Raw genomic sequence first — 24,685 nt, forward strand, 5'->3', positions numbered from 1 at the left:
TCACATGTCTAGCATCCAAAATGGTACAAATGGTCTAGCCATAGGTTTTTCCACCCAGGCTTATGATTTTATAATATACATCAGGAGGCTGCATCTGAAGTGGAGTTGGGTCACTGGTACCATTCCCCACTGACCCTGTGCAGACCTGCAGGACACTGTGTAGAGGTGTGGCTACACAAGTCCTGCAGCTTGAGCTCCAAGCACTGGAACTGAATCCCTGTTAGCCAACCCATTAGCCTGCTGGTGCTCTTGCTTCTGTTCCTCCCCTGCAGCCCTATCACTGGGCCTTGGCCTCCAGAGCAGGCAGTGTAGACCTGGGCCTCGAATCCCTTCCTCTTGGTCCATGCAGGGACCAGAATTGACTGTAGTGAACACCTGCAGTGCTCAGTTCCTATCCTGGGGGCTCTCCACCCATAACCTAGGGGGAGCTACTTCCCTTTCACAGATAAGAAATAAGATTGAGCTTCAATGATTTACCCAATGACTTAACCCCAAGTTCAGGATCCATCTGATACCTGAGAAAGAAAACAGAGCCTAGATATTGTCCAGATGTGGGACAGGGAAAGAGTGTACTTACCTTTATAGCCTGGCTTGAGGCTACAGTCTACAGCAGGAGGCTGGATCTCACTTCCTCTGACAAGGTCTTCATGTGAAGGGCGGGTTGCAGGTGAGCAGCTAGGAGGGTCTAAGTGAGGGTTCCCTGGCAACCCTCACTTGGGGTTATGGCTATTCTGGGAATTCCCACCTACTCTCTCCATGCCCAGCAGGATGGAGGGAAGTGTGCTCATGGGCACATAGTCATCTCCAAAGCCAGCTTCATTCACATGGCTAGTATCTCTTTCTTCTGCCTAAAGATAGGACAATGAAAGAAACAGCAAACACCAACCAGAAGAAACAGGAAGGGTGTGAAGATCTATATTCAAGTCAAGTTAGGTACCACTGTGTTGAGCACAATTTGACTGTGGAGCCTGCAAACACGAAGCAGGAAGATGTCTGAATGAAAAGAGAGGATGTATGTGGGCCTCATTCTGCTTTCTTGGGATCCACCATCATCTGGGAAAAGTCTTGTTTAAAACACTCCTGGTCTCTGGGTGGACTCACTCCAGAGGCCTGATGGGCAGGGACAGCCCTGACTGCAGACTGTGTGGGCTGGTTGCGCCTCCAGCCTCACCATGCCAGTTCACCCTATCAGAGCTGATTAGGGGAAGTATCTTATGGGCAGTCCTGGGCCAGGAACATGGGCCTAGGGCCATGGCACATGCTCAGAAGTTTTCAGCATGGGTTACAAGCTGCAGTGGAGGTGAACAGCTCAGCTGCCTATTCAGCCCTGGGCCCACTGCTAGGCACACAGTTGAGATATTTCTCAGCTGCATTTCATGATCCTCAGATACCAATCTGATTGCAGACACCTTGGCAGTTCCCAGAGTCTTCCACACAGTCTGGGCTCTTGAATTTGAGTGCCTATCCTTTTGTACATGATTCAGCACCTGCTACACCATTTCTGTGCTAGGAGAGACTCTGTGGGTGAGGCTGCTGGAAGGAAGACCACCACCCAGCCTTTTCTGCTCTGCCCACCAGCTGATTCAAGGAGACAGTGCCCAAGTCCAACTTACCATATTCCTTTCTTCCAGACTAGGGACTCTGCAGTGACACGAGTCCCTAAACTGAGGTAAGAGCCCAGGCCAAATCCTTCCAGGTAGCTGCCATCACTGGGGATGTGCTGACAGTTCATGGGGTGGTGCTGTGCACCTGTCCAAAGTGTCTGCAGAGCCACTCAAAACCCACTCACCTGGTGAAAGTTGTCTCCATGGGCCCTGGAGTCAGCAGCAAGTTCTGCACTCTTTGTGCCCCACAGGTAGTTCTTGCAGGCCTCAGGGAAGGAAGCTGTGACAAAGGATGTCAAGCCCACATAGCCTAAATTGGTCCTGCTTGAACATTCCTCATGCCCTCCACAGTCACTCTGGGTCTTACTAGTCCTCCAGAGGACACAAACCCTGATACTCCAGTACAGGGTTCCTTCTGACACATCTGCCTCTACCCTGAGAGCTTAGAAATCCCCCCTAGGCACAGGCATTGCCCTAGATGTAATCATGACTTCTACCATCTCTCATTCACCTTCCCTTTCACCCTACCCTCCTGCTCACCCAACCTGACCAGCACAGTGGATAATACCAGTTTCAAGCCTGTGCAGCCCCCACATGCCACAATGAAAATATAGGCAATGGTTTTATATGTGTGTTTTGTATTCCCAAATGGAGGTGAGCTCCAGGGGGCAGGAGCATTATTTCAAACAACTCTGCCTCAGTTCCAGGCCAGGGTGATGAGCATAGAGCTCCAATCCAGATGCCTAAACCCTGTGACTGAGTCATTCCTGCCACTGATGATGCTGAGTATGTCTCCTAACCTCAGGCATCACATGATAGGGAGATGCAGCTCCCTGTCCTGCCCAACTTCCTAAATACCAGGATGTATGAAAGAAGGCTGTGCAGGTTCTGGGGTGCAATGCCAATGCAGACTGTTCCTGCATCAAGCAGATGAGGTGCCCACAGAGCTGGAGTGCACTCAGGGAAAACCAGTGACAGAAGAAGGAAGGACTTCTAATGGACTTTCAGACTTCAACCACAGAAATGCAAGTGTAGCTTAGAAAATATGGTTACGTTCTTATATTTTTAATAGTCTGTTAGCACCTCTAGGTTTGGCTGCAATTTGAACTGAGGTATATTTCATTTTAATTCTTGATTTGATTTTTTTTTTTTTTTTTTTTGCGGTGCTGGAGATCGAACCCAGGGCTTTGGGCTTGCAAGGCAAGCACTCTACCGACTGAGCTATCTCCCCAGCCCTTGATTTGATTTTTAACTGAATAATATTCTATGATTTTAGGCACAGTGAAGTTTGTAACATACTGTACTGTGGTTAACCAGAAGGTTGGTACTCCCTCAGTGAGCAGGGACTTCTCCAAGAACAAGCTGGGATGGCAGAGGAGGCCTGCATCCCAAATGTCAGTGACCAAAGGTGTTCAAAGTCTTTCTTGGGCCTGGGTGATGAGGGCCAGCAAACTGTGAGGACTCTGTGTTACCTCCCTCTCCCCTGGTCTGAGCTGGGCTTGATACTGACCCTGGTGATGGTGGCTGCTGTCCACTGCGTGGTAGACTCTGTGGCAGGGCATGGTGGCAGCAAAAGAGACTGATGTATCCTTCTTCCTGACCACAGGATCCTTGGAAGTGCAGCTCTGTTGAGGTGTTTCTACCTGGCTTGGCTTTGGGGATGAGACGGGGTGGACATGGCTTTGTTCCCTGTAGCAGCTACTGCCATAGTGCTGTGGTTTTTATCCATAATAGATGTTTTAGAGATCTGGAAGGCTGAGAGTGGTGTTTTTATGGATGCCATGAAGATGTATGGATCCATCCTGCCTGTGGGGCTTCCTGTGGTGTGGGTCCTAGAGGTCACATGCTGTGGGAAGCTGCAGCTGCGATGTCCAAATCTCAGGCTGTGCCAGTGTGACTTGGATGGGATACAGAGGCCTTGGGCTTGACCATGGATCCCAGGGACACAGGGTCCACCACCCTGGGCAACATTCTGGGTGGCAATGTCACTCTTCACAAGGAATGAGTTCCTAGAGCCTTGGGAGACATTGTCACTCCTGAAAGAGGAAGAAGAGAAGGCCAGGGCTGAGCCCAGGAAGGAAGCTGAGGTTGCAGAGCCCCATGCACTGCTGGGGTGGAAGAAGCTACTTGACAGCTCTGAAGTCTACCTGGGACCTGCATTTCCCAGCTGTGACTTTCTCTCAACCAGGGATGCAACTGCAAACCCATAATTAAAAACATGCTGGACGTAGGCTGGGGTGGTGGCTCAGTGTACAGTGATCACCTAGCACATGTGAGGCAGAGGCAGCACCACACAAAATAAATAAAATAAAGGTGCTGCATCCATCTGTGACTAAAAATATTTTTTAAAAAATGCTGGACGTTTCTCCTTCACTGAACTCTAGTGCATCTGCCTACAATGCCTGCTTACTCACTGTGTATCCACCTTCTCTACATCCCACCAATTTTCCCAACATCCTTCACACTGCCTGCTTGCTCAGCAGTGTCCATCTTTGTGCACCCTAGCTTTTTTGCCCAACCACACTCACTGCCTGCTTCTCACTGTGAGTCAAGTCTTCCCTGCACCTCAGCAAGATTCACCATGCCCCTCAAATGGCCTGCATGCTCTATGTGAGTCAGACTTCCCTGCACCCCTGCAGGTTGCCCTATGCTCCAACATGCCTGCTTGCTCAGTGGGGTCAGACTTTCCTGCAACCTCACACTGTCTGCTTGCTCTCATTCCAAGGCCAAGAGGAAACACATTGGAAAGCAAATATGGTGAATTTGATAGCAGCCTGGATGGTGTCAGAGAGAAGCCAGCAAGCCCTGCCATCTCTAAGTGTTCACAGGAGTCAGCTCATGGGTTAGGGTTCTGTATGCTAGGAGGACACAACTGAACCAAGTCACAGATCTATTTTCTACCATGTGTTACACCCTATAAAGAGGCATTCAGAGCAGAAAATAACTCCGTGTAAAATGGAAAAATCTATAGCAAGATTCCCATTTTGGAACAGTATTCAGGATAGAAAACGTTTTCATCATTATTTTTTAAAGTCAGTCACGTGGTAAAGAGGAACCAAGAGGAAGGTCTGTGTCAGGTTCCTCTCCAGTGTCCTCTCCTGGACAGTACCACTGGGTCTCTATTGATAAGGTCCACCTGGCTCCCCAGTATGACATCTTATGCTTCACAAAGGATTCTGTTCTGTGTTGGCATTCTGGGGAACTCGAGGGTGAGGTTTGAAGATCCAGGTCTGATTTTTCATCCTTTATGTTAGGATTCCTTATAGGATTGTATTGGGGAGGAAAGAGTCAATATTCACAGCAGCAACTCTCAGCTTCTGGAGACCTCAGGGTCTTGATGTATTTGAGGAGATCTCAGATGCACAACAAGCAGACAGCTGTTACTGGAGTGCCATGAGGCTCAAGCCCACCCATGGGACATCTGCCTGTGGAAGCTCCTCAGACCTCAGGAGCTCATATGAAGAAGAAGCCAGCAGCTTGCTAGAAGGAAGACAGGCAGGTGTGCAGGCCAGCTCCATCTTCTGTCAACATGATCCTGATGGTTGGGTGCTCCATGTCCATCCCCAGGGTTCACTGACCTCCCTAGGCCTCTGCATTCCAACCATCCCAGGCACCAGATCAACAGATGTGGGTGGTTATGATGGTAAATTTTATGTCATGTCCTTCATAGATTATTTTTTTTTATAAAGAAGTAAAAGGTATTCAGGAGAAGGAAGAAGAAGAATGAAAATAAACTGATGGCCTATCAGAATTGACTGGGGTCAGGAGGCTATAGAGTGCCACCTTTACATGCTGAAAGAAAAATGTGGTTTTTAAATTTGAAACCACCAAAATCTCTGTGATCCCAAAGCTGGGTATGGTGGCCATACCTGTAATCCCAGTGATTCAGGAGGCTGAGACAGGGGAATTGCAAGTTCATGGCCAGCCCTGCAACTTAGAGACTCTATGTCAAAATTTTTTAAAAAGGGCTGTTCTATTTGCATACATGATTACATGACCAATGTAATTCTACATCATGTACAACCACAAGAATGAGACGTTCTACTCCACATATGTATAGTATGTTAAAATGCACTCTATTCTCATAAGAACAAATAATAATCTCTAAAACAAGAAGCGTTGGGGTGTAGCTCAGTGTTAGAGCACCCTTGCAACCAATCCTCAGTACTAAAGCAATGAAGGTGACATAATGATACCTGAGATAAATGGGCAATATGTCATAGGGGCCTTCACTGGCAGGGGAAGGTGAAGCAGACAAGGAGAAAGGAAACCAGGGGAAGACTCACTAGAAAATTTTTAACTTTTTCTTTTCATTCATGTTTTAATCCAGTAAAACATAGATTTTCAATCTTGTGAATATTTCAATGAAATTGATACAGGTGCATTACAGTCAGACTCTAGAAGTAGACACCTTTTATATGTACTTTTTAGATAGATGAAAATATACATGGATATTTTCAAATGCTCCAATTCACCTATTACTTTTATCAAAAGTAATCCAAAGACTGCAGCATTTATTTCAAAGTGACCATAAACAGTGTGTATGTTGCTCATTTTTACAGGTTTCCTATATGCAGAACAATGGGGCATATCTGTTGCATGACCTGGGGGAGCCAGGCACTCTCAATCTAGTGACATGCACACTTCTGGGGTCAACCATTTCTTCTGGTCCCCTGCTTCTGCCTGAAGAACACCCTAGACATGCTCTCAGGGAATATGCCTGGAAACTCTCCTCTTCTTTTTCAAGAGAATGTCTTTTTTTCACATTTATGAAGGGTCTTCAAAGACAGATTTCAGAGGGTTTCTCCACCTTTGCAATAATTTCATAAGTGTTTTCCTTTCTGATGTGGAGTGTTGTTATACAAGGCTTTAGAATCAGTATCTGATAAATCCAGAGTGTAGGTTGTGTTCAGGTTGGCCTCTGTTCCTTCCTTAAGACTCTGGTTCTCTGTATGTTGAAAAAGTCTGGATTGTCTCCTCAATGAAGTGGCTGGCATGGTGTGTGGACTCTGGGTTTTCACAATCTTTGGAGAATGGACAGTTTTGTTTCTAGCAAGAAAGTGTCCTGTTCATGACTCCTCTGTGTCTAGCAGTTAATCTGTGTCACAGACTTTCCTTTGTGGTTTGCTTACTGAACCTGGGGGCTCTCCAGCTCTCAGCTAAATCAGAGAAAAAACAACCACATCAAGAACAAGACTCTGCATACTCATGCATGAGTGTAAAGGAGGCAGCACCAGGGCACAGACCCCAGGGCAGCACAAAAGGAGCATCTGTGGGACAGGCAGAGCCCAGCCTCCTGCTGTTCCTACACACACAGGAGGGTTGTGGTCACCCTGCACTCTTCATGGGCCTCCCTGTGATGCATAGCTCATCACCCAAAGACTTCCTCAGGATGTGATGTTTTACTTATGAAGTAGAGGTGACTGCATTTAATGACTCTCCTGCACATGTGCCTGTTCCTCAACATATGGAATCTGCCCCTGCCATCAGGCAAGTTTCCTCACTGAGTTCTGGAGCAGGATGAACTGCTGCCCTGCCTCAGATAGTCTGGTTTCCATCATCTTGCTTTTTCTCACTCTGCCTTCCTTGTGTCTCCACTGAATATGTAGTTTTGAAATCCGAGCTACCTTTCCAACAACCCATATTTTCTTAATTTTACAGCCTTGCAGACTACCTTTTTATCTCCTAGTTTACTGGTGTATCTGTCAATGCTGTAAGACTGAGAACATGGACCTACAATGCTTTCCCAGCTGTAGGTAGCTCCATGTCCTCTGCTACACTCTCTGTAGGGCATGGTCTGTCCACCTGTCTGTCATTAATCTATCATGTGTCCTAGGTCCTGTCTTCCCAGAGCAGTAACATTAACTTAAAACCCATAATACCAGGCAGAAAGTTTCTATTTCTCTGAGAGATCATAGAAACCAGTTAGAGTGATGGCCATAACATTATCTTCAGTTACTGAAGGGGACTGGGGAGGAGGATCTCACATTCAAGGCCAGCTTCAGCATCTTAGTGAGACCCCTTCTCCTACTAAAACAAAAAAGGGCTTGGGTGTGATTCAGCAGTAGAGTGCTTGCATAGCATGCACAAGAACTTAGTTTTGATCAATAGCTTCTCAAACCTAGCTAGGGTAATCCAGAGAGGAGGTGAATTCCAGCTGGGAAGATGAACAGAGATTTATAGAGGAAGCAAACTAGTGAGTCCTGCAGGGTCACTGGCTCGTCCCTTCTATGACTCCTGTGACTCATGAGCAGAGTCCAATGAGTGAGGTGGTGCAGTGCCAACATTGTATTGGGCCTTCTATGCCAGGTGTGATCTGCAACAAGTTGAAGAGTGGTATCTGCAGCTCCTAGGGAAGGTGAGATCTCAGGATACCCAGCTGCCTCTGTCAGAAGAAGCATCACACAAGAGCCTCAGGAGCATCATGTGCACATTAGTTTTGAGGCATAAATGTTGAGTACCTTGTAGAGAATTGTGATTTTAAAACCTGACATTCTCTAGTGAGAGAGGATACAGCCTGAAGAGAACAATAGGAAACAGGACTGATCTGTCCCAACCTATTGAGGCTCATGACAAGCCTTGCATTAGCTGTTCCCATTCTGGAAATGAGTAGACAGGAAGTCAAGAAGTTAACAAAGTGAACAAGATGGCAGGCAGTGGCAGAACCTGAATCTGGACCCCACTGTGACTGACCAGAAGACCTACTGACTCCCTGCAGAGAACCAGGGATTTGCCTTCAGTTCTGCAGCTGCCTAGCCCAGGGGCCCTGACGTTCTGGCCCTCTGTTCCTGGACGTTCCTGTCCCTGTGAGTGATAGAGGATGATGTATGCACCCTCATGAGGAAAGTGCCCAGCTTTTCCAGGGAATCAGGCAGCCTTGAGAGACAAGAGTCTGAACCAGACTCAGTGGTATGTGCTTGTAATCCACTTACTCAAGAGGCTGAGACAGAGGACTGCAAAGCCCAGGTCAGCCTTGGCAACAGTGAGCCTCTGTCTTAAAAGAAATTAGTAAAATGAGACCAAATGTGAGCTGCAGCCCTTGCTGTGAAAGCCAGCAACCCCAACCTGAGGCCAAGCTGCAGCAGAGCCTGTCCCACCCTGGCCACTGCTGTCTGTAAAGTGAGACCAAGGCCCAGGGTTTGGCTGGCTAAAGTGAGATTGAGTATGAAAACATTCCTGTATACATTATGAAGAGAGCCACCTCTATTTTCCATACTCTTTGTAACATGATTAGGTATTTCTATCTTAACTAGTAAGGAGCCTGACATGTAATCTGCTGGCCCTGGGAACAAAGTGGAACCAGCCTGGGCAGAGTCAAGCAGCTCCATGCTATTGATTGCCCAAACAATGGGAATAGATGTCAATGTAAATGTGTGCAGGCTTCAGGCACAGTCCTGTGAGGGCAGGTGGAACTGGAAAACAGATGCCTGCTCCACACTGAGTCCCTGCCCCAGAGGGTCTATAAAGATGGGATGAGCCTCATGTGGCACTGAGTGCTTCAAGTGTGGCTGAGGCTCTGGATTTTATTTTATTTTATGGTATATTATGTCATATTATGTTATGGTATTTTATTTGTTAATACCATGGATTGCCCCCAGTGATGCATAATCACAGAGCTACACTTCCCAAACCTCTGTTTATGTTTTATTTTGAGACACTGTCTCACTACATTGCTTAAGGCCTTGCTAAGTTGCTGAGGCTGACTTCAAACTTGCCATCCTCCTACTTCAGCCTCCTAATAGTTTGGGAAGTGAGATACATGCTGTTATGCCTGGAGAGACCCTGGATTTTAAATATCATTTGATTTTAACCAAGTCCCATCTGAACACCATGTGGACAGCTGTCAGTACAAGGAATGTTACAGCTCTGGAGCAGAAGCAAGGCAAGCCTGGTTCCACAGCACAGGGCCAGTCAGCAGGTCTGTGTTCAGTTCTGAACCTCCAGGCTTAGTGCCTGTTTGTGATTCTTGAAAATGGGAAGTTATTCTGGAACCTGATCATCACTTGCTACTGCCAAGGACTATGAGGGTTACATTAGATCACCTTCCCTTGTGTGCTTACCTGAAGAGAGGTCCTCACTCCTATATTTACAACTAAAAAGGCAGAAGCACAGGAGCCCCTGGGCTGGTATGGCCACTGGAGCAAGCTTGTCTTAACTTACAGCTCTAAAGCAGGGTCACAGGAGCCCCTGGTTTGGTGTGGACTTGGAAAACTGCCTGTCCCCCACAGGAGCTTCTGTTCTGGTGTAGTCACAAGACCTTGTTTTTCTCAAAAGGTCTAGAACAGGGGCACAGGAGCCCTTGGCCTGGTATGGTTACTGGACCAGGCTTGTGCCATCTTTCAACTCCAAGCAGGGGCACAGGAGCCCTGGCTGCTGTGGTCATGGGGCGATGATCATCCCTACCTTGCACTCTCTGCTCCATGGCTCATGCTCTGGTCCAAGTGAAGGTACGGATGGAGGTGCTGCTGTGGTGCTCTGGAGGACCAGGTGGGCTGTGCTTCTTCCCACTCAAGGGGGTAGCCTGTCAGCAGTGTAGGCTGACTGTGGTGTGGCAGGGTAGAGCATCTTTGTTCTTGGAGGTGCTGCTGCCATGAGAGTGTCAGTTCAGCAAGGGAGGAGCAGGGCTCCTGATGGGCTGTGGAAATAGTTCTCAGGGAGCCTGTGGATAAAACATAAGGACAGGTGGGAAAGTGGCCTCATCCTGAAGTGAGTCATCAGAGGAAGGCCAGATTAGCATTGTTGTGAAATCCAGTGGCAGCTTCCCACCTTGCACATCCCTGCTGTCTTCCCTGCCTGCAACTAGAGTGGGTCTCTTGTCATCTATTTCTTACTGCTCTGGAGTATCCCCAGGACATGTGACTTGAGGTGTGAGGTCAGGTCTTGGGCCAGGAGGACCCCAGTCCTAATGCCAGATTTGCTGAATAGGCCTCATCAGAGAGGCCATAGCATGGAGTAGGTGCCCTGCTGTCTGTGTGACCTGGGTTCCTTCTGCCTGCACCAGAAATACCCCAGGGATAGCAAAGTACCCTCCAAAAGCAATCCCAGAAACAAATTCCATAAGTGATACAGAATTATCATATTTCTTCTGGGAACTGCTTCCCCTTTGTTAACATCATTTCTGGGTACCCTTAGGAAAGAGCTGTCTGTCAGGAAGTTATTTCATAAATCCTGAATACTTTTCATAAAGACTGTGTCCCTTCCAGTCTTCTACGGATGCTGAAGGTTTTATCCTGGGTATGTTTGTGTGGATTATGTGAGGAATTGGAAGGTGGCAAAGGAAATAAAAGTCCAGGGGTGGACAGAAGGGCTTAAAAGAGAGACAGCTGGGTGTGGAGGCACATCTTGTCTCAGCACTCAAGGGGCTGAGGTGGGAAGAGGGCTGGAGCCCAGATGCTCAAGGCCAGCCTGGGTAAAACCTAGAGTCTATCTAAAAAGTAGAAAATACAAATTTTTTATAAAGAAAAAAGACTGTCTGCCACAAAACTATTTTCAGTTGAAACAAGACACACATATTGTGATGGATCCCTGTGCATCCCTTAATAAGTTAAAGATAAGAGGGCATGCCTGCTGGGAGCCCTGCAGGATGTGTCTCATGGAACTGAGAGAAGCAGTGTTCCTCCATACACTGAATCATCTTTTAGGAATACCAACTTCAGCTCTGCTAAGTCTCCATGATGCACCCACGCAGCACTGGGTGAAAGCAGAAAGAAATTCATCCAGTTTACAGAAGGAAACAGAAACTCTGACAAAGACATGCCTCTCATCATGTGGGAAGTGATGTGGATTTGGGAAGGTTCACCCCAGAACACTGAGCAACATGGGTCAGTGAGGAGTGAGCAAGTCCAGGGCAGGACCTAGTGGAAGAGGTCAGGGGGAGCATCCTGTCCAAAGGGGCAGAGGCACCCAGGACTGGCTGTAGCAATGGTCAGGGACAAAGAGGTCAGACATCACACAAAAATCAGACCTGGTGAGACAGAATCCTGCTGTCACCCACCTGTGTGACCTGGAGTCAGTGTTGGCTAGCTCTGAGAGTTGTTGTCACTTGCTAGTTGGATTTATACTATGTCTCTGCTTTCAGGGCAGAAGCTCAAACAGAGCTGCTGTCACATCTTTCTGTGGCTGTGGAGGGCTGGTGTGAGTGCAGGCATCTCCTCTCCTGTGAAAGGGCTGGATCCTGAGTTAAGGTGTGGAAAGGCTCTCGACAGGCTTGGCAACAGAAAGGATTGCCTTGAAGGAGTTTTAGGCAATGAAAACTGAGTGGCTGTGCAAACACAGCCCAGATCAACAGAGAGATCTTCAGTTCTGCAAAGTGTCAGTGTTAGGCAGGAAAGAGGTGCTCTTTCCTTACTAGAAAAACCAACAATTCACAGAGTCATTACTGCAACAGGCTCTTCCATGAAGAGTTGTCAGATGCTGATTCCTTGCTCCTTCACAGTTCCCAGCTCAAATGGGAACCCTGACTGATGACTGATCTCTGACTCTGTAAAATAATCTATTTTCTCAATTGTCAATGAACCTTTATTTATTTTATTTTTCTTTATTTGCAGTGCTGAGGATTGAACCAGGGCCTCACACATGCCAGACAAGTGCTACACCACTGAACCACAACAATACCCATGTGCTCTGATCTCCTGTGGAGGGTTCTACAGCCACTCAGCACTTTGTATGAAAGATGCTAACTTGAAACACACTAGATTCTTCTCTGAGAAGGAAGGCAAGCCTCTTTCTCTCTTCAGAAAGACCTCACAGTACTGAAACTCTCACAAGCAACTAATGTCCTCCATCTAGAAACTGAACCTCCAAACATCTAAGAGAACATTCCTCATGAACAATATGTCAAGGACCCAAGGGAACACATTCTTTAGAAGACAAAGAAACTGTCCAACTCCTTGACAGTTCCAGTAACAATCTTCCTTATCATTCAAAACCTCCCCTCACTTAGCTCTTGGTGCCCAAGTCAGCAACCCTGGACTGGTGACAAACTCCCAAAGACTGCTTGATTGATACATCTTCATACACCATGCTATCCCCACATCAATAGACCCTGGCATCAGTTGCTCAGATCTGCACCATCATCAGTTAAAACAGGGTGGAAGACAGGCATGGAGAACCAAGGAGCTTCTCACCAGAGAGAGCACACAAGGCAAGTTAAAACTCACTTTGAAAAGCTGAGTTACTCTTCCCAAAATGTGAGAGGAAATGGGCTCATTATCCTTCCCCCAGGAAAACAAAAATCAGAGTTCCATAGCAGTACTTCATACAAGGTCCACCTGGCTACAAACATCTAGTGCCTGGTCTAACATCAAAACACACTACCCTCTTTTAAAAAGTTACAGAACCTCAGGACCACAGCAGCAAGGGCTGGTGGGAACACAGCCCTTCTGTGCCAGTGGACAGCCCAGGGCACAGCCTACACACCTGGTCCCAAGTCCAGGAGACCTGAACCTCATTGGTCACCCATCACCCGAGGAACTTCTTTTTTTAAAAAAATTGATAAATAATTCACATGCCATAAATGCCACCATTTCAAAATGTAAATTTCTGTTGGTTTTGGTACATTCACACAGCTATACAAATGTCATCACTAAGGCCAGATTGGCTGACTACACCAAAAAGGAAACTGTCATCAAAACCCAAAAGTAGGGTAAGAGATACAGGTTTAACTTCATTTTGAGAAAAATAAGAAACCCAGAATAGCCAAAGCAATCCTTAGCAAGAAAAGTGCAGCAGAAGGCACCACAATACAAGACCTCAAACTATTCTACAGAGCTATCATAATACAAACAGCATGGTATTTACACCAAAACAGACATGTAGACCAGTGGTACAGAAGAGAAGACACAGAGACAAACCCACATAAATGCACTAGACAAAGGCACCAAAAACATTCACCAAAGAAATGATAGCCTATTCAACAATGCTTCTGGGAAAAATGGAAAGCCACATGTAACAATGAAATTAATCCTTTATCTCTCACCCTGCACCAAAAGATACTCAAACTGAATCACAGACTTGGGCATTAGAACAGAGACTCTGTACCTAATAGAAGAAAAAGTAGGCCTAAATCTTCATCATGTGGGCTTAGGACCTGACTTACTTAACAAGACCCCTAAAGCACAAGAAGTTAAATCGAGGATCAACAAATGGAATGGATACACACTAGAAGCTTCTTCTCAGCAAAAGAAACAATACTGTGAAGAGAGAACATACAGATTGGAAGAAAATCTTTACCACATGCACCTCAGATGAAACATTCATCTCTAGAGTATATAAAGAACTCAAAAAACTTAACACCAAAAAAAAAAAACAAGAAAAAAAACCTAATAAATAAATGGACTAAGAAACTGAACAATTTGCAGAACAATAAGTATGAATGGTCAACAAATATACGAAAAAAAGTTCAACATCTCTAGTGTTTAGAGAACTACAAAACAAAACTGCTCTAAGATTTCACCTTACTACAATCAGAATGGCAATTATCAAGAATACAAGCAACAATATATGTTGGCAAGGATGTGGGAAAAAAGGTACACTCATTCGTTGCTGGTGGGAATGCAAAATGGTACAACCATTATGGAAGCCAGTATGGAGATTCCTCAGAAAACCTGGACTGCAATGACCACTTGACACAATTTCCCATGCCTCAGTTTATACCCAAAGGACTTAAAATCAGCATACTACAGTGATGCAGCAACATCAGCATTTATAGCAGTTTAACTCACAATAGTTAAACTATGGAAGCAATCTAGGTGCCCTTAAACAGATGAATGGATAAAGAAAATGTGATACACACACACACACACACACACACACACACACACAACATACATACAAACAATGGAGTATTACTCAGCTTTAAAGAAGAATGAAATTATGGCATTTGCCAGAACATGGATGGAGTTGGAGAATATAATGCTAGGCAAACTAAGCCAAATCCAAAATCAAAACTTGAATGATTCTCTGATATGCGGATGCTAATTCACAATAAAACAGTGGGGTATTAGGGAAGAATAGAGTTACTTTACCTTAGGTAGAGAGGATTGAAGAGGGGAAAGGCTATGGTGTAGGAAGGATAGTAGAGTGAGCATTATTACTTCATGTATATATATGACTGCATGATCAATGTGATCCTATAATATGTACAACCAGAAAAATGAGATTAAACTTATGTATGACTTAATAAAATGTATGAATGCATTCTGCTGTCATGTACAACTAATTAGAACAAATAAAAGTAGTAATAAAAAACCAATGTCAATTAGCATCCCCCTGATCTGTCTTCTCCCAGGTGAATGTGGAGGAGCCCTGGATTGTTCCTCAACATGATCACAGAGGACTGAGGGCCAAACCTAACTGCAGAGGCTGGATGGAGGAGGACCCAGGACATCTCCCCTTGGGATGGCAGACAGTCACAATGTGTGAGCTGAGGGAGGGACAAGGTGGCACACTGGTAGATGGGGTTGGATTGAGGGGGCCTGAGGACAGGTCACAGAGCACATTTTGCTTCATCATGACCCTCATTTTCTTGGTTTCCCATTTGAGCAAAGGGAGGGCCAGGGGTCCTCGTGACATTTGGCCATGGCTGGCACCTGCTTTACCTACAAAAGGGACTTGAGGTCATATCAGCCTCCAGAGAATGCTGGTGTCTATGTACCTGTGCTCTCCACCTCCTGCTTGAAGCCGCAGATCTGGCAGATGCTCTGCACCCACTTATACATGTCCTCCTTTCTCTCCGCCACCAGGTAAAAAGTGCGCTTGTTGGTCTTGATGTTGAACACGAAGTCACATGGCAGCCCCTTCTTGTGAAAGGTCACGTTTGCTTGCATCTGCTCACAGAGATCCAGGCTGATGATCCGCAAGAGCTTTTTGGACTGGTCGTGCTTGCAATATTCCAGGACACCTGGGTCACCACTGCACTGGCTGCTCTGTAGGATGAACCAGCGTTTTCTCCAGGCCTGAATTCCACCAAGAAAAAATAGAAAAGGTAAGAAATTAACTTGTTATTTCAAAGGTATTTGTCCTAAAATTGATTTTCAGACAGGGTTTCCCTAAGTTGCACAGGCTGGGCTGGAGTTTATGTTCCTTCAGTCTTGGCCTTCTGAATTGCTGGGATGACAGGTGTGTCTACATTAGCAGGTGTTTCAAAGTTTCTCAAAGGTCATGAGATAATACAAGGGAGTGTGGAACCTGCAGGCTGCTCATGGCACCAAACCTCTCCTATCATAGAAAAAACAACAGCTTGACTTGATGTAGGGGTCCTCTCCAGCTATGGACCAGTTTTTCTACTCCACTTCACAGCAAAACCTCAGAGTTTTCCACACTACCTGTCCTTTGAGGGCCATTGACGTTTTCATCACAAACATGAAGACCAGGGGAAAGTGGAACAAATATTTCAGGTTGAAAAAGATGAGAGTTCTCAAAGTCTTCCTCCAATGAAAACACACCCTTCATAATGAAGAGGTAAGAGAAACCTTCTCCAGTGAGGACAAACAGGATTTGCCACCGCAACAGAGAGGAACTCTCTGTCCAGATGGAATGATGAGAGAAGGGGCCAAGGGACAGGAAGAATGCACCCAGTAAACACAAGTGTTTGTTCATATGAAAGGCTCTCTTCTCCTCGAGTCTCTTTACTCATTTGATGAACAAGGCAAAAGCCACAGCACCATCTGATGTAGGAAAAAACTTAGGAGCAGGAAACTCAGAACAAGGAAATGCTTGTAAATATCACTTCAAGTCTTTCTTAGACACAGACAAGTTCACTGTCAATCTTTATTGAAAGGCAGAAGAACGGCAACAGCTGAAATAGTTTGAAAACAAGAATGAGCTGGAGGAGCTCATCCACCAGACTTCCAGACTTGTTGTATGACCACAGTCAGAAAGACCAATGGTGAGGATAGACAGAGGGAGAGACACAGGGTCAGAAGACTGGAACAGAGCCCCAGGAGGAGACCAGAGAAATGGGCCAGCTGACTTTGCACAAAGACAAGGGAGCAATTCAGTGAAAGATGGGCAACTTGGTCCACGATGGTGCAGGGACAGCAGGTAACATCCACTGGAAAAAGTAAATGCGCTATACCTCAACCTTATACAAAAATTAAAGTGGGCCATGGACCTGGGGGAGAAAGCACAGCCTTACAAGATGTGCAGTGTGTTGGTCAGCCCCTTCCCACTTTGACCACCACACCTGACAAGGACCTCTGAGCAGCCAGGGTTTATTGGACTCATGGTGTCACAGTGTGGTCAGCCAACTCTGCTGCAGAAACCTCATAGAGAATGGGCAGGAAAGAGGAAAGGTGCTCAGCTTTAGCAACCAGAAAGCAGGGACAGAGAGACAGACAGACAGTGAGGGGTCTTACAGTCCCCCAGGCCACACCCTGGGACCCAATTCCCCTAGCCAAACCCAACTTGCTTCTCATTTCTAACACCTCCCATAAGTCAGCTCAAGTCATTAATTTAATTTATGTTTTTTGTTCATACTGGGGATGGAATCTAAGACCTCACTCATGCTGTGCAGATGTTCTACCACTGAGCTGTAACTCAGCCTGCTCCCTTCAAATTATTAACCCATTAGTTGGGTTAACCCACTGATGAGATGAGAGCCCCTGTAATCTAGTCTTTTCATCTATGAACACTGTGGCACAGACACCTGAGGTTTTGGGAATACTGTAGATCCAAACCATACCATTTATGAAAACAAAACTAAACAAATTGTGGAAATCCTAGGAACCTAGGGTTAAGCAAAGCATTCCCAGTTTTGTCAGTAAGTGAAATTTAGAAAAAGAAAGATTACTAAATTGATAAGTTGCTGCTCAGTGAAAGTCCTGGTCCAGTGGATAAAATAAAAGTAACAGACTGAATGTAAATGCAAGCTGGGTGTGGTGGCCATGCCTGTAAACACAAAATCTTGGGAGGCTAAGACAGGATAATTACCTCAGCCTCAATTTGAGGCCAGTTTCAGCACACAGTGAGACCTCACCTTAAAAATAAAAATTAAAATAAATAAAAAGACTGGTGATGTTGGTCATTTTTAAAGCATCCCAGTGTTCAATCTCGAATACCCACCACCAAAAAAAAAAAAAAAAAGAAAAAGAAAAGAAATATAAACCACATTTTGAACAAAGTAAGTATTCTTAAATCTCAACATAAAACAACAACAACAAAAAAAGTTCCTTATAGAAAACAGCAAAATACTTGAGGGCACTATGCAACAACAACAACAACAACAAAGGTTCAATGTTCTTACCCTTAAGGTTTCCTGAAATAAGGTGAGTGGGAAAATGGTCAAGCCAGCAGTGGTGTCCAGGACACCACTTAACAAAGAGAATACGAACTGTTGACACACAACAGCTGGGATGAGTACCCAGAGACTCATGCTGAAACCATCCAAAAGTTAACACACCACCTGTGTCCACTGAAGCAACACTGGTGAGATGACCAGCTCACAGACACAGAGAACAGCTCAAGACTGTCAGGGGTGAAAGATATTCAGGGCTGGGGAGGGGCAGAGGTGAAGAGAAAGGGAGACAGGAGGCCTGACCATCTGCCCACACATATTAGCACTGGAGGCCTTCTGCATCCTGACTGTGCTGCTGTCAGCACCTGAGGAGGACACAACACATGATTTCAAGATGAGGTCACCTGGGAAGACTGGGTAAAGGGCACAGGTTCTCACTTCACCATTTCTGTCTCAGTGAGCACCTGCAATTACCTCTGCATAAAATGTTTACTTTGTTTAAAGAGTTCAGGCCTCAGGAAAAAACAAGATGACCCTGCTCACAGTGTGAAAAATATTGAATGAATAAGAGGTGATTGGTCCAAGCACAGAGCCTGACACAGAGGTGAACTCCCAGGTGGCTGTGAGAGATGAGCAATGATCAGCCTCAAGGTGGGTGGGCCATGCATAGCCAGGGTATTTAGGTCCCTATGGGTCAGACATGGGATACTGGGTGAGAGCAGCTCAAGGATGGTTCCCACGTTTCTCACCAGACAAGTAGCTTGCTGGTGGCACCATTTGCTTAACATGTGTGGGGTGCAGGGCAGAGGGATGAAGAAGGGCTTATTTCTGGATGTGGTGAGTTTGTATGCACTGGGAGCCACTAGAGGCATCACATCTCAGCTGGATATCCAGGTTGGAGGCCAGAAATCAACCCTCAGAGAGAAACTTAAAGGAACTTCAGCCTCATGGTTGGGGCACAGGCATCATTCTAATCCAGGAGGTTCAGAGGAGAAAAAGAGCAGAATGCAAGGTGCCTTTCTCAAGAAAGGAAGGAGATGTGGCAAGAAAGAGCTGGTGGACAAGAGCGGAAAGGTGGTGCTCATCTTCCTTTCACTGCAGCTTTAAATCTGTAGAATCTCAGTGTTGCTAGCCAACAGCAGCGACCCTCAGGGTGGGGAGGAAGATCTGTTCTCTGCTTGATCCTCAGCATGAATTTAGGAGGCAACTATGGCCCCCTGCCCTGGAAATGAACTCTTTTCCTCCTAAATCCTCAATATAAGCTTTGAAATGGGTTGATTTGGGAGGGGATTGGCTGGGGAGAGTCTGTATAGAAGGCGTCCCTCCCTCACCAATCACCACCCTCTCCCATTCCCAACTACCACCCACCCACCCCCTGAATTCCTCAGCACCTGCCCGCACTCACACAGAGTCGCAACTTCTTCTCTGGGGGTGACTTCCTCAGCCAGCCAGCGTGCACCACAGGAGTGCTGTCCATGAGGTCGGCCTCGGTTGCCTCTGGTGTGGAGCTGCGGAGTTGCTCACAAAGCCTGGGGGCGGAGGCATGCGCAACCCGCATGCGCACAAACTCGAAGACGTGGCTCCCACCGGGATGCCCAGGCCTGCACACACTAGCTAACAACCTGACACCCCAGGCGGCTGCGGAAATGAACCCGCCTCTGAGGAAGAGGTGGGGCGGTGCTAAAGCCCCCCCCCCGCATCACTAGGGGTGGGGAGGAGTGAATGGAGGAGACACGCCCCTTTTCGGCAGATGGAAATTTCAAAGAAAGTAGACAGGTAGGGGTCGGAGGACTGCTTGGCTTCATGGCCATTCCCAGAATTTTAACTACCACTAGGTCAAGGCCCCAAGCCAATCAAGGGAGGTTCACCCTTTCTAACTGGTTTGTAAAACTGAATCTCCATCCTGTGCCTGTCTCAACCAGGCATTTCAGGAGGATTCCAGCTCTGCTCCCTTGGATGACTTTCTTCTATATCAAGTGTGTGATTGGAGACAACACAATGCCAGAGCTCTGAGGGTGCAGCCTGGACCAGAGATCTCCTGTTTTTCAGAGGCAAATCATTACAGAAATTTTAAAAGTGCTGCCTTGGATGGGTCCAGGTGCCCCATAGATATAAAAACCCATGTATGCTTTAGTCATGCCCTAGAAAATGGCATCATATTTGCATATAATGCATGCACCCCCTCTTGCATATTATAAGCTATCTGGACTTTGTATGGAATAACAAATAGAACCTAAACAGTATATAACAAGTTAGAAAGTAATAACAAAGTAAAATGTTCCTGTTTATTTAGAACAGATGGAATTGTTTCTAAATGTTTTGTAGCTAAGATTGATTGGTTGAATAGGAGGAGGTGGATCCTGCATATATGAATGACCCCCTACCCCCTAAACCCCTGAGAGACATAAATATCTAAACAATTACTCAGCAAAATCAGGAGGGTTATCCCAGCCTAAGGAAAGCAGAGCTTACTTCTCTCACATTCCATGGTTTTAGCTGAGTCCCATGATTGCAGCACTTGAGAAATATCCTAAGTTTGGCTGCAGCTTTGGTGTTTGATGAAGTCAGGTGAACCCAGCATACCTTTTGTGAGGATGGTCTTCTGTGGCCATTTTTGCAAGTTGAGAAGACTGGCAGTTAGATGGGGGTAGTCACCCTCAGCCAGAACTTTCTTAGGGTCCTAGTCCCTTAAGCAAAATGACCTGTGTTGTTGTTCAGCATTCCATGTGGAAACAGAAAGTTAGTGTGACTCCATGTCTTCAGGGTACACTCCTCTTTCTCTGGCTGTCCCTCCCCCAATGCTACTGTGAAAATAACATCCATTTGCAACCTATTTTAGTATTGAAAGCCTAGCTAAGATAATTCTGTTGTAACTGAGAGTCACAGTCAATCACAGTAGGGAGGTCTCAACTGACCAAATGAGACAAACAAAATTTGCAACCTGCAAGCTGACTTTGTAACCAGTTGAGCTCTTGAATCTCTTCTCTAAGTGCTGCCTGATCCTGTGCCCCTACTCTTCTGCTTTGTGCTCCTGTATTATGAATCGTTCTTTTTTAAAAACTTGTTCAACTTGTTCAAACTTTAACTTGTGGAAGTTTTTTCATTTAAGAGTGACTTTGGGATCCAAGTTAAAAGTTTATTAATTTAAGAAATTATTGAAATTGAAATTAAATTGTTGCTTATCAGAGTGTTTGAGGACAACAATATGGTATTGAAGATTTTACCTTTTCAAAATGGGCAATGTTAAATTTGAACAAAGAATAGAATAATCTAACAACATCAAAATCTTATAAAAATAATCCAAATCTTATGAAGATTAGAAATCTCACCCTTACTTCTTACAAATTTTGAAGAAAAAATAAACTTGAATGTGTAAACTAGATAAAATAATGTTGAAACTCATCTTTAGCTTTCAACAACCTATTACTGAATTTCAGCAATGTTTATACCCAATGTCATTCATATGGCATGATTTATCATTAGACATGTTTTTTCTGCTTGGGAGTAGACTCAGGGCTGCATGCATCCTAGGTAAACTACCAGGGAGCTGTACCTCAGCTAATATTGTTTTATACACCACTGGTCATTTCCAGTTTCTTATGTCTTAATAACTCTGGGCTCTGGGCTCTGGCTCTGTGCTTTGTGTTCTGTTCTCTGCCTCTGTGTTCTATGCTCTGCATTCTGTGCTCTGTACTCTGACTCTGGCTCTGAGCTCTGGGCACTGTTCTCTGTGCTCTGTGCTCTGTGCACTGGGATCAGAGAAGGAGCCCAGAGTCAGAACCCAGAGCACAGAGTGCAGAGCACAGAGCCATGGCCCAGAACACAGAGCACAGAGCACACAGCACAGACCACAGAGCCATAGCCCAGAGCGCAGAGTGCAGAGCACAGAGCACAGAGCACAGAGCCAAGACCCAGAGTAGGGAGACAGAGCCCAGAGCACAGAGCACAGAGAACAGGGTGTACAGCACACATCAGAGAACAGAGAGCACATTGTACTGAGCACAGAACACAGAGCCCACAGCCCAGAGCTCTGAGCAAGGAGGCCCCAGCACAGAGCACAGAGAACAGAGCCAGAACCCAGAGCATAGAGTGCAGAGCACAGAACAAAGAGACCAGAGTACAGAGCCCAGAGCCAAGAGCACAGAGCAGAGTCAGAGCCCAGGGCCAAAAGCACTGACCACAGAGACCTGACCACAGAGACCTGAGCACAGAGCACAGAGCGAGTGCTCAGAGCCAGAGCCCAGCACACAGAGCACAGAGAACAGAGGAGGATCCCAGAATCAGAGCCCAGACACAGAGTACAGAGCACAGACCCAGAGCACAGAACACAGAGCACAGAGCCAGAACCCAGAGCACAGAGCACCAAAGCCCAGAACCAGAGCTTAAAGACCAGAGCAGAGAGCACAAAGCACAGAGCCAAGAGCCAGAGTAGAGAGACAGAGCCAAGAGTCAAATCCCAGAACCCAGAGAACACAGAACAGGGCATGGAGCACAGAGCCAGGGCAGAGAGCACAGAGCACAGTGCCAGAGCATAGAGTACAGAGCATAGAGCACAGAACCAGAGCACAAAACATAGAGTACAGAGCCAGAGCCCTGAGCACAAAACAGAGAGAACAGAGTAGGAACCCAGAGACAGAGCCTGGAGGACAGAGTGCATAGCATAGAGCACAGAGCACAGAGCATGGAGTGCAGAGCACAGAGACCAGAGTACAGAGCGCAGAGACCAGAGATGAGAGCACAGAGCCCAGTGCCCAGAGCCCATAGCAGAGAGCACACAGCACAGAGCCAGAGCCCAGAGCCCAGAGCCCAGTAAACAGAGTCCAGAGCACACAGTACAGAGCACAGAGCACAGAGCCCAGAGTCCAGAGCTCAGTGCACAGAGATAAAGACCAATTTTCAGAGCCCAGAGGACAGAGCACAGAGCATAGATCCCAGAGCACAGAGCACAAAGCCATAGCCTAGAGCTCAAAGTGCAGACCAGAAAGCACATAGCTCAGAGCACAGATCCAGAGCACAGAGACAGAACAGAAAGCCTACATCCCAGAGCTCACAGCAGAGAGCACAGAGAACAGAGATAGAGCCCAGGTTAGAGCACAGAGCACAGAGCACAGAGCCAGAGACCAGAGCTCAGAGTGCAGAGCACAGAGCCCACAGCACTGAGCCCAGAGCACAGGGCAAAGAGCACAGAGTGCAGAGTGCAGAGCAGAGAGCACATAGCTCAGAGCATAGATCCAGAGTACAGAGACAGAACACAAATCCCACATCCCAGAGCTCACAGTACAGAGCACAAAGAACAGAGATAGAGCCCAGAGTCAGAGCCCAGAGCAAAGAGTGCAGAGCACAGAGCACAGAGCCAGAGCACACTGCAGAGAGCACAGAGCCAGAGACCAGAGTTCAGAGTACAGAGCACAGAGCCCACAGCACTGAGTCAAGAGCACAGAGCAAAGAGCACAGAGCCAGACCCAGAGCACAGAGTGCAGAGAAGAGAGCACAGAGAACAGAGCTAGAACACTAATCCAGAGTCCAGAGTGAAGAGTACAGTAAAAAGATCCAGAAGAAATAGCCAGAGCCCAAAGCCAGAGACCAGATCGCAGAGTGCAGAGCCAGAGCACAGAGCACAGAGCCAGAGCACAGAGGTCATAGCCCAGACTAAGTTTAGAAAAACAGAACAAAGACCAGAGCCCAGAGGTCAGAGCACAGATCACAAAGACCACAGCGCAGAGCCGAGACCAAGAGTACAGAGACAGAACACAGAGTTCAGAGCCCAGAACTCCCAGTGTAGAACACAGAGAACAGAGATAGAGCCCAGAGTCAGAGTCCAGAGAGTAGAGTGAGGAGCACAGAGCAAAGAGCCAGAGCCCAGAGTACAGAGTGCAAAGAACAGAGTACAGAGTGCAAAGAACAGAGTACAGAGTGCAAACAGAGCACTGAGTCAGAGCACAGAACACAGAGCACAGAGCACAGAGAACAGGGCATACTGCACAGATCAGAAAGTACAGTGCCAGAGCACAGAGCACAGAATACAGAAGACAGAGCACAGAACATGGATCCCAGAACCCTGACTCAGAGTATAAAGACAGAACACAATCCACAGCCCAGAGCTCAGCGCAAAGAGCCCACAGCACAGAGCATAGAGAACACAGCCAGAGCACAAAGCCTGAGCCCAGAGCGCACAGTGCAGAGCACAGTGCACAGAGACCAGAGTACAGAGCCCAGAGCACAGATCACCGAGGCAGGGCTCACAGACAAGAGCACTGTGACAGAGACTTGAGCACAGGGCGCAGAGCACAGAACCCAGATCAGAGAGCACAGAGAACAGAGAAGGAGCCCAGCACCACAGCACAGAGCACAGAGTGCAGAGCACAGAGCAGAGAGCTAAAGCACAGAGCACAGAGCAGAGAGAACAGAGCAGCAAGCCATAGCACAGAACACAGAGCACAGAACCTGGAGCCAAATCCCAGAGACCAGAGCACAGAGGCAGAGAAAAGAGCCAAGAGCTCTGAGCAAAGAGACATGAGCACAGGGTGCAGAGCACAGAACCAGTGCTTAGAGCCAGAGCAGAGAGCACAGTGAACAGAGGAGGAGCCCAGAGTGCAGAGTGAAGAGCATGGGGCACAAAGCAGTGAGCCAAGAACCAGAGTTAGAAAAAGTGCCCAGAGCCAGATCCCTGATCACCCATCCCAGAACAGAGAGAACAGAGCACAGAGCACAAAGTGCAGAGCCAGAGCACAGAGCCAGGACCTAGAGGACAGACAGAGTTCAGAGCCAAAACCCAGAGTATTGAGACAGAGACTGAAGCCAGAGCCCAGAGCACACAGCCCAGAGCAGAGAGCACAGAACATGGAGC

General features: G+C 46.8%; 1 protein-coding gene across 1 annotated transcript; it reads right to left on the bottom strand.

Annotated features, from left to right (window-relative positions):
- Positions 1–710: 710 nt before the first annotated feature.
- On the bottom strand, positions 711–19,396 carry LOC124973074 (GRB2-associated-binding protein 2-like). The gene is made up of 6 exons (XM_047537255.1): positions 19,244–19,396; positions 15,259–15,559; positions 10,008–10,263; positions 3,516–3,640; positions 1,790–1,884; positions 711–848 (listed from the first exon to the last, which is right to left on the bottom strand). Exons 1-6 carry the CDS (start codon positions 19,394–19,396, stop codon positions 711–713), a joined length of 1,068 nt encoding a protein of 355 aa, XP_047393211.1.
- Positions 19,397–24,685: the final 5,289 nt, after the last annotated feature.

This window comes from Sciurus carolinensis, assembly GCF_902686445.1.
Source record: "Sciurus carolinensis chromosome 14 unlocalized genomic scaffold, mSciCar1.2 SUPER_4_x, whole genome shotgun sequence".
NCBI classification, from domain to species: domain Eukaryota; kingdom Metazoa; phylum Chordata; class Mammalia; order Rodentia; family Sciuridae; genus Sciurus; species Sciurus carolinensis.

What these genes read in the sequence shown, in the direction of transcription:
- LOC124973074 (XM_047537255.1), bottom strand. Translation starts at nt 19,396, where the DNA reads ATGCGGGTTGCGCATGCCTCCGCCCCCAGGCTTTGTGAGCAACTCCGC. An exon ending in AGAAGAAGTTGCGACTCTGT is followed by an intron (nt 15,560 to 19,243) that starts GTGAGTGCGGGC and finishes GGTGGAATTCAG; the next exon opens with GCCTGGAGAAAACGCTGGTT. An exon ending in CATGGAGCAGAGAGTGCAAG is followed by an intron (nt 3,641 to 10,007) that starts GTAGGGATGATC and finishes TTCCTCTTTCAG; the next exon opens with GAGTGACAATGTCTCCCAAG.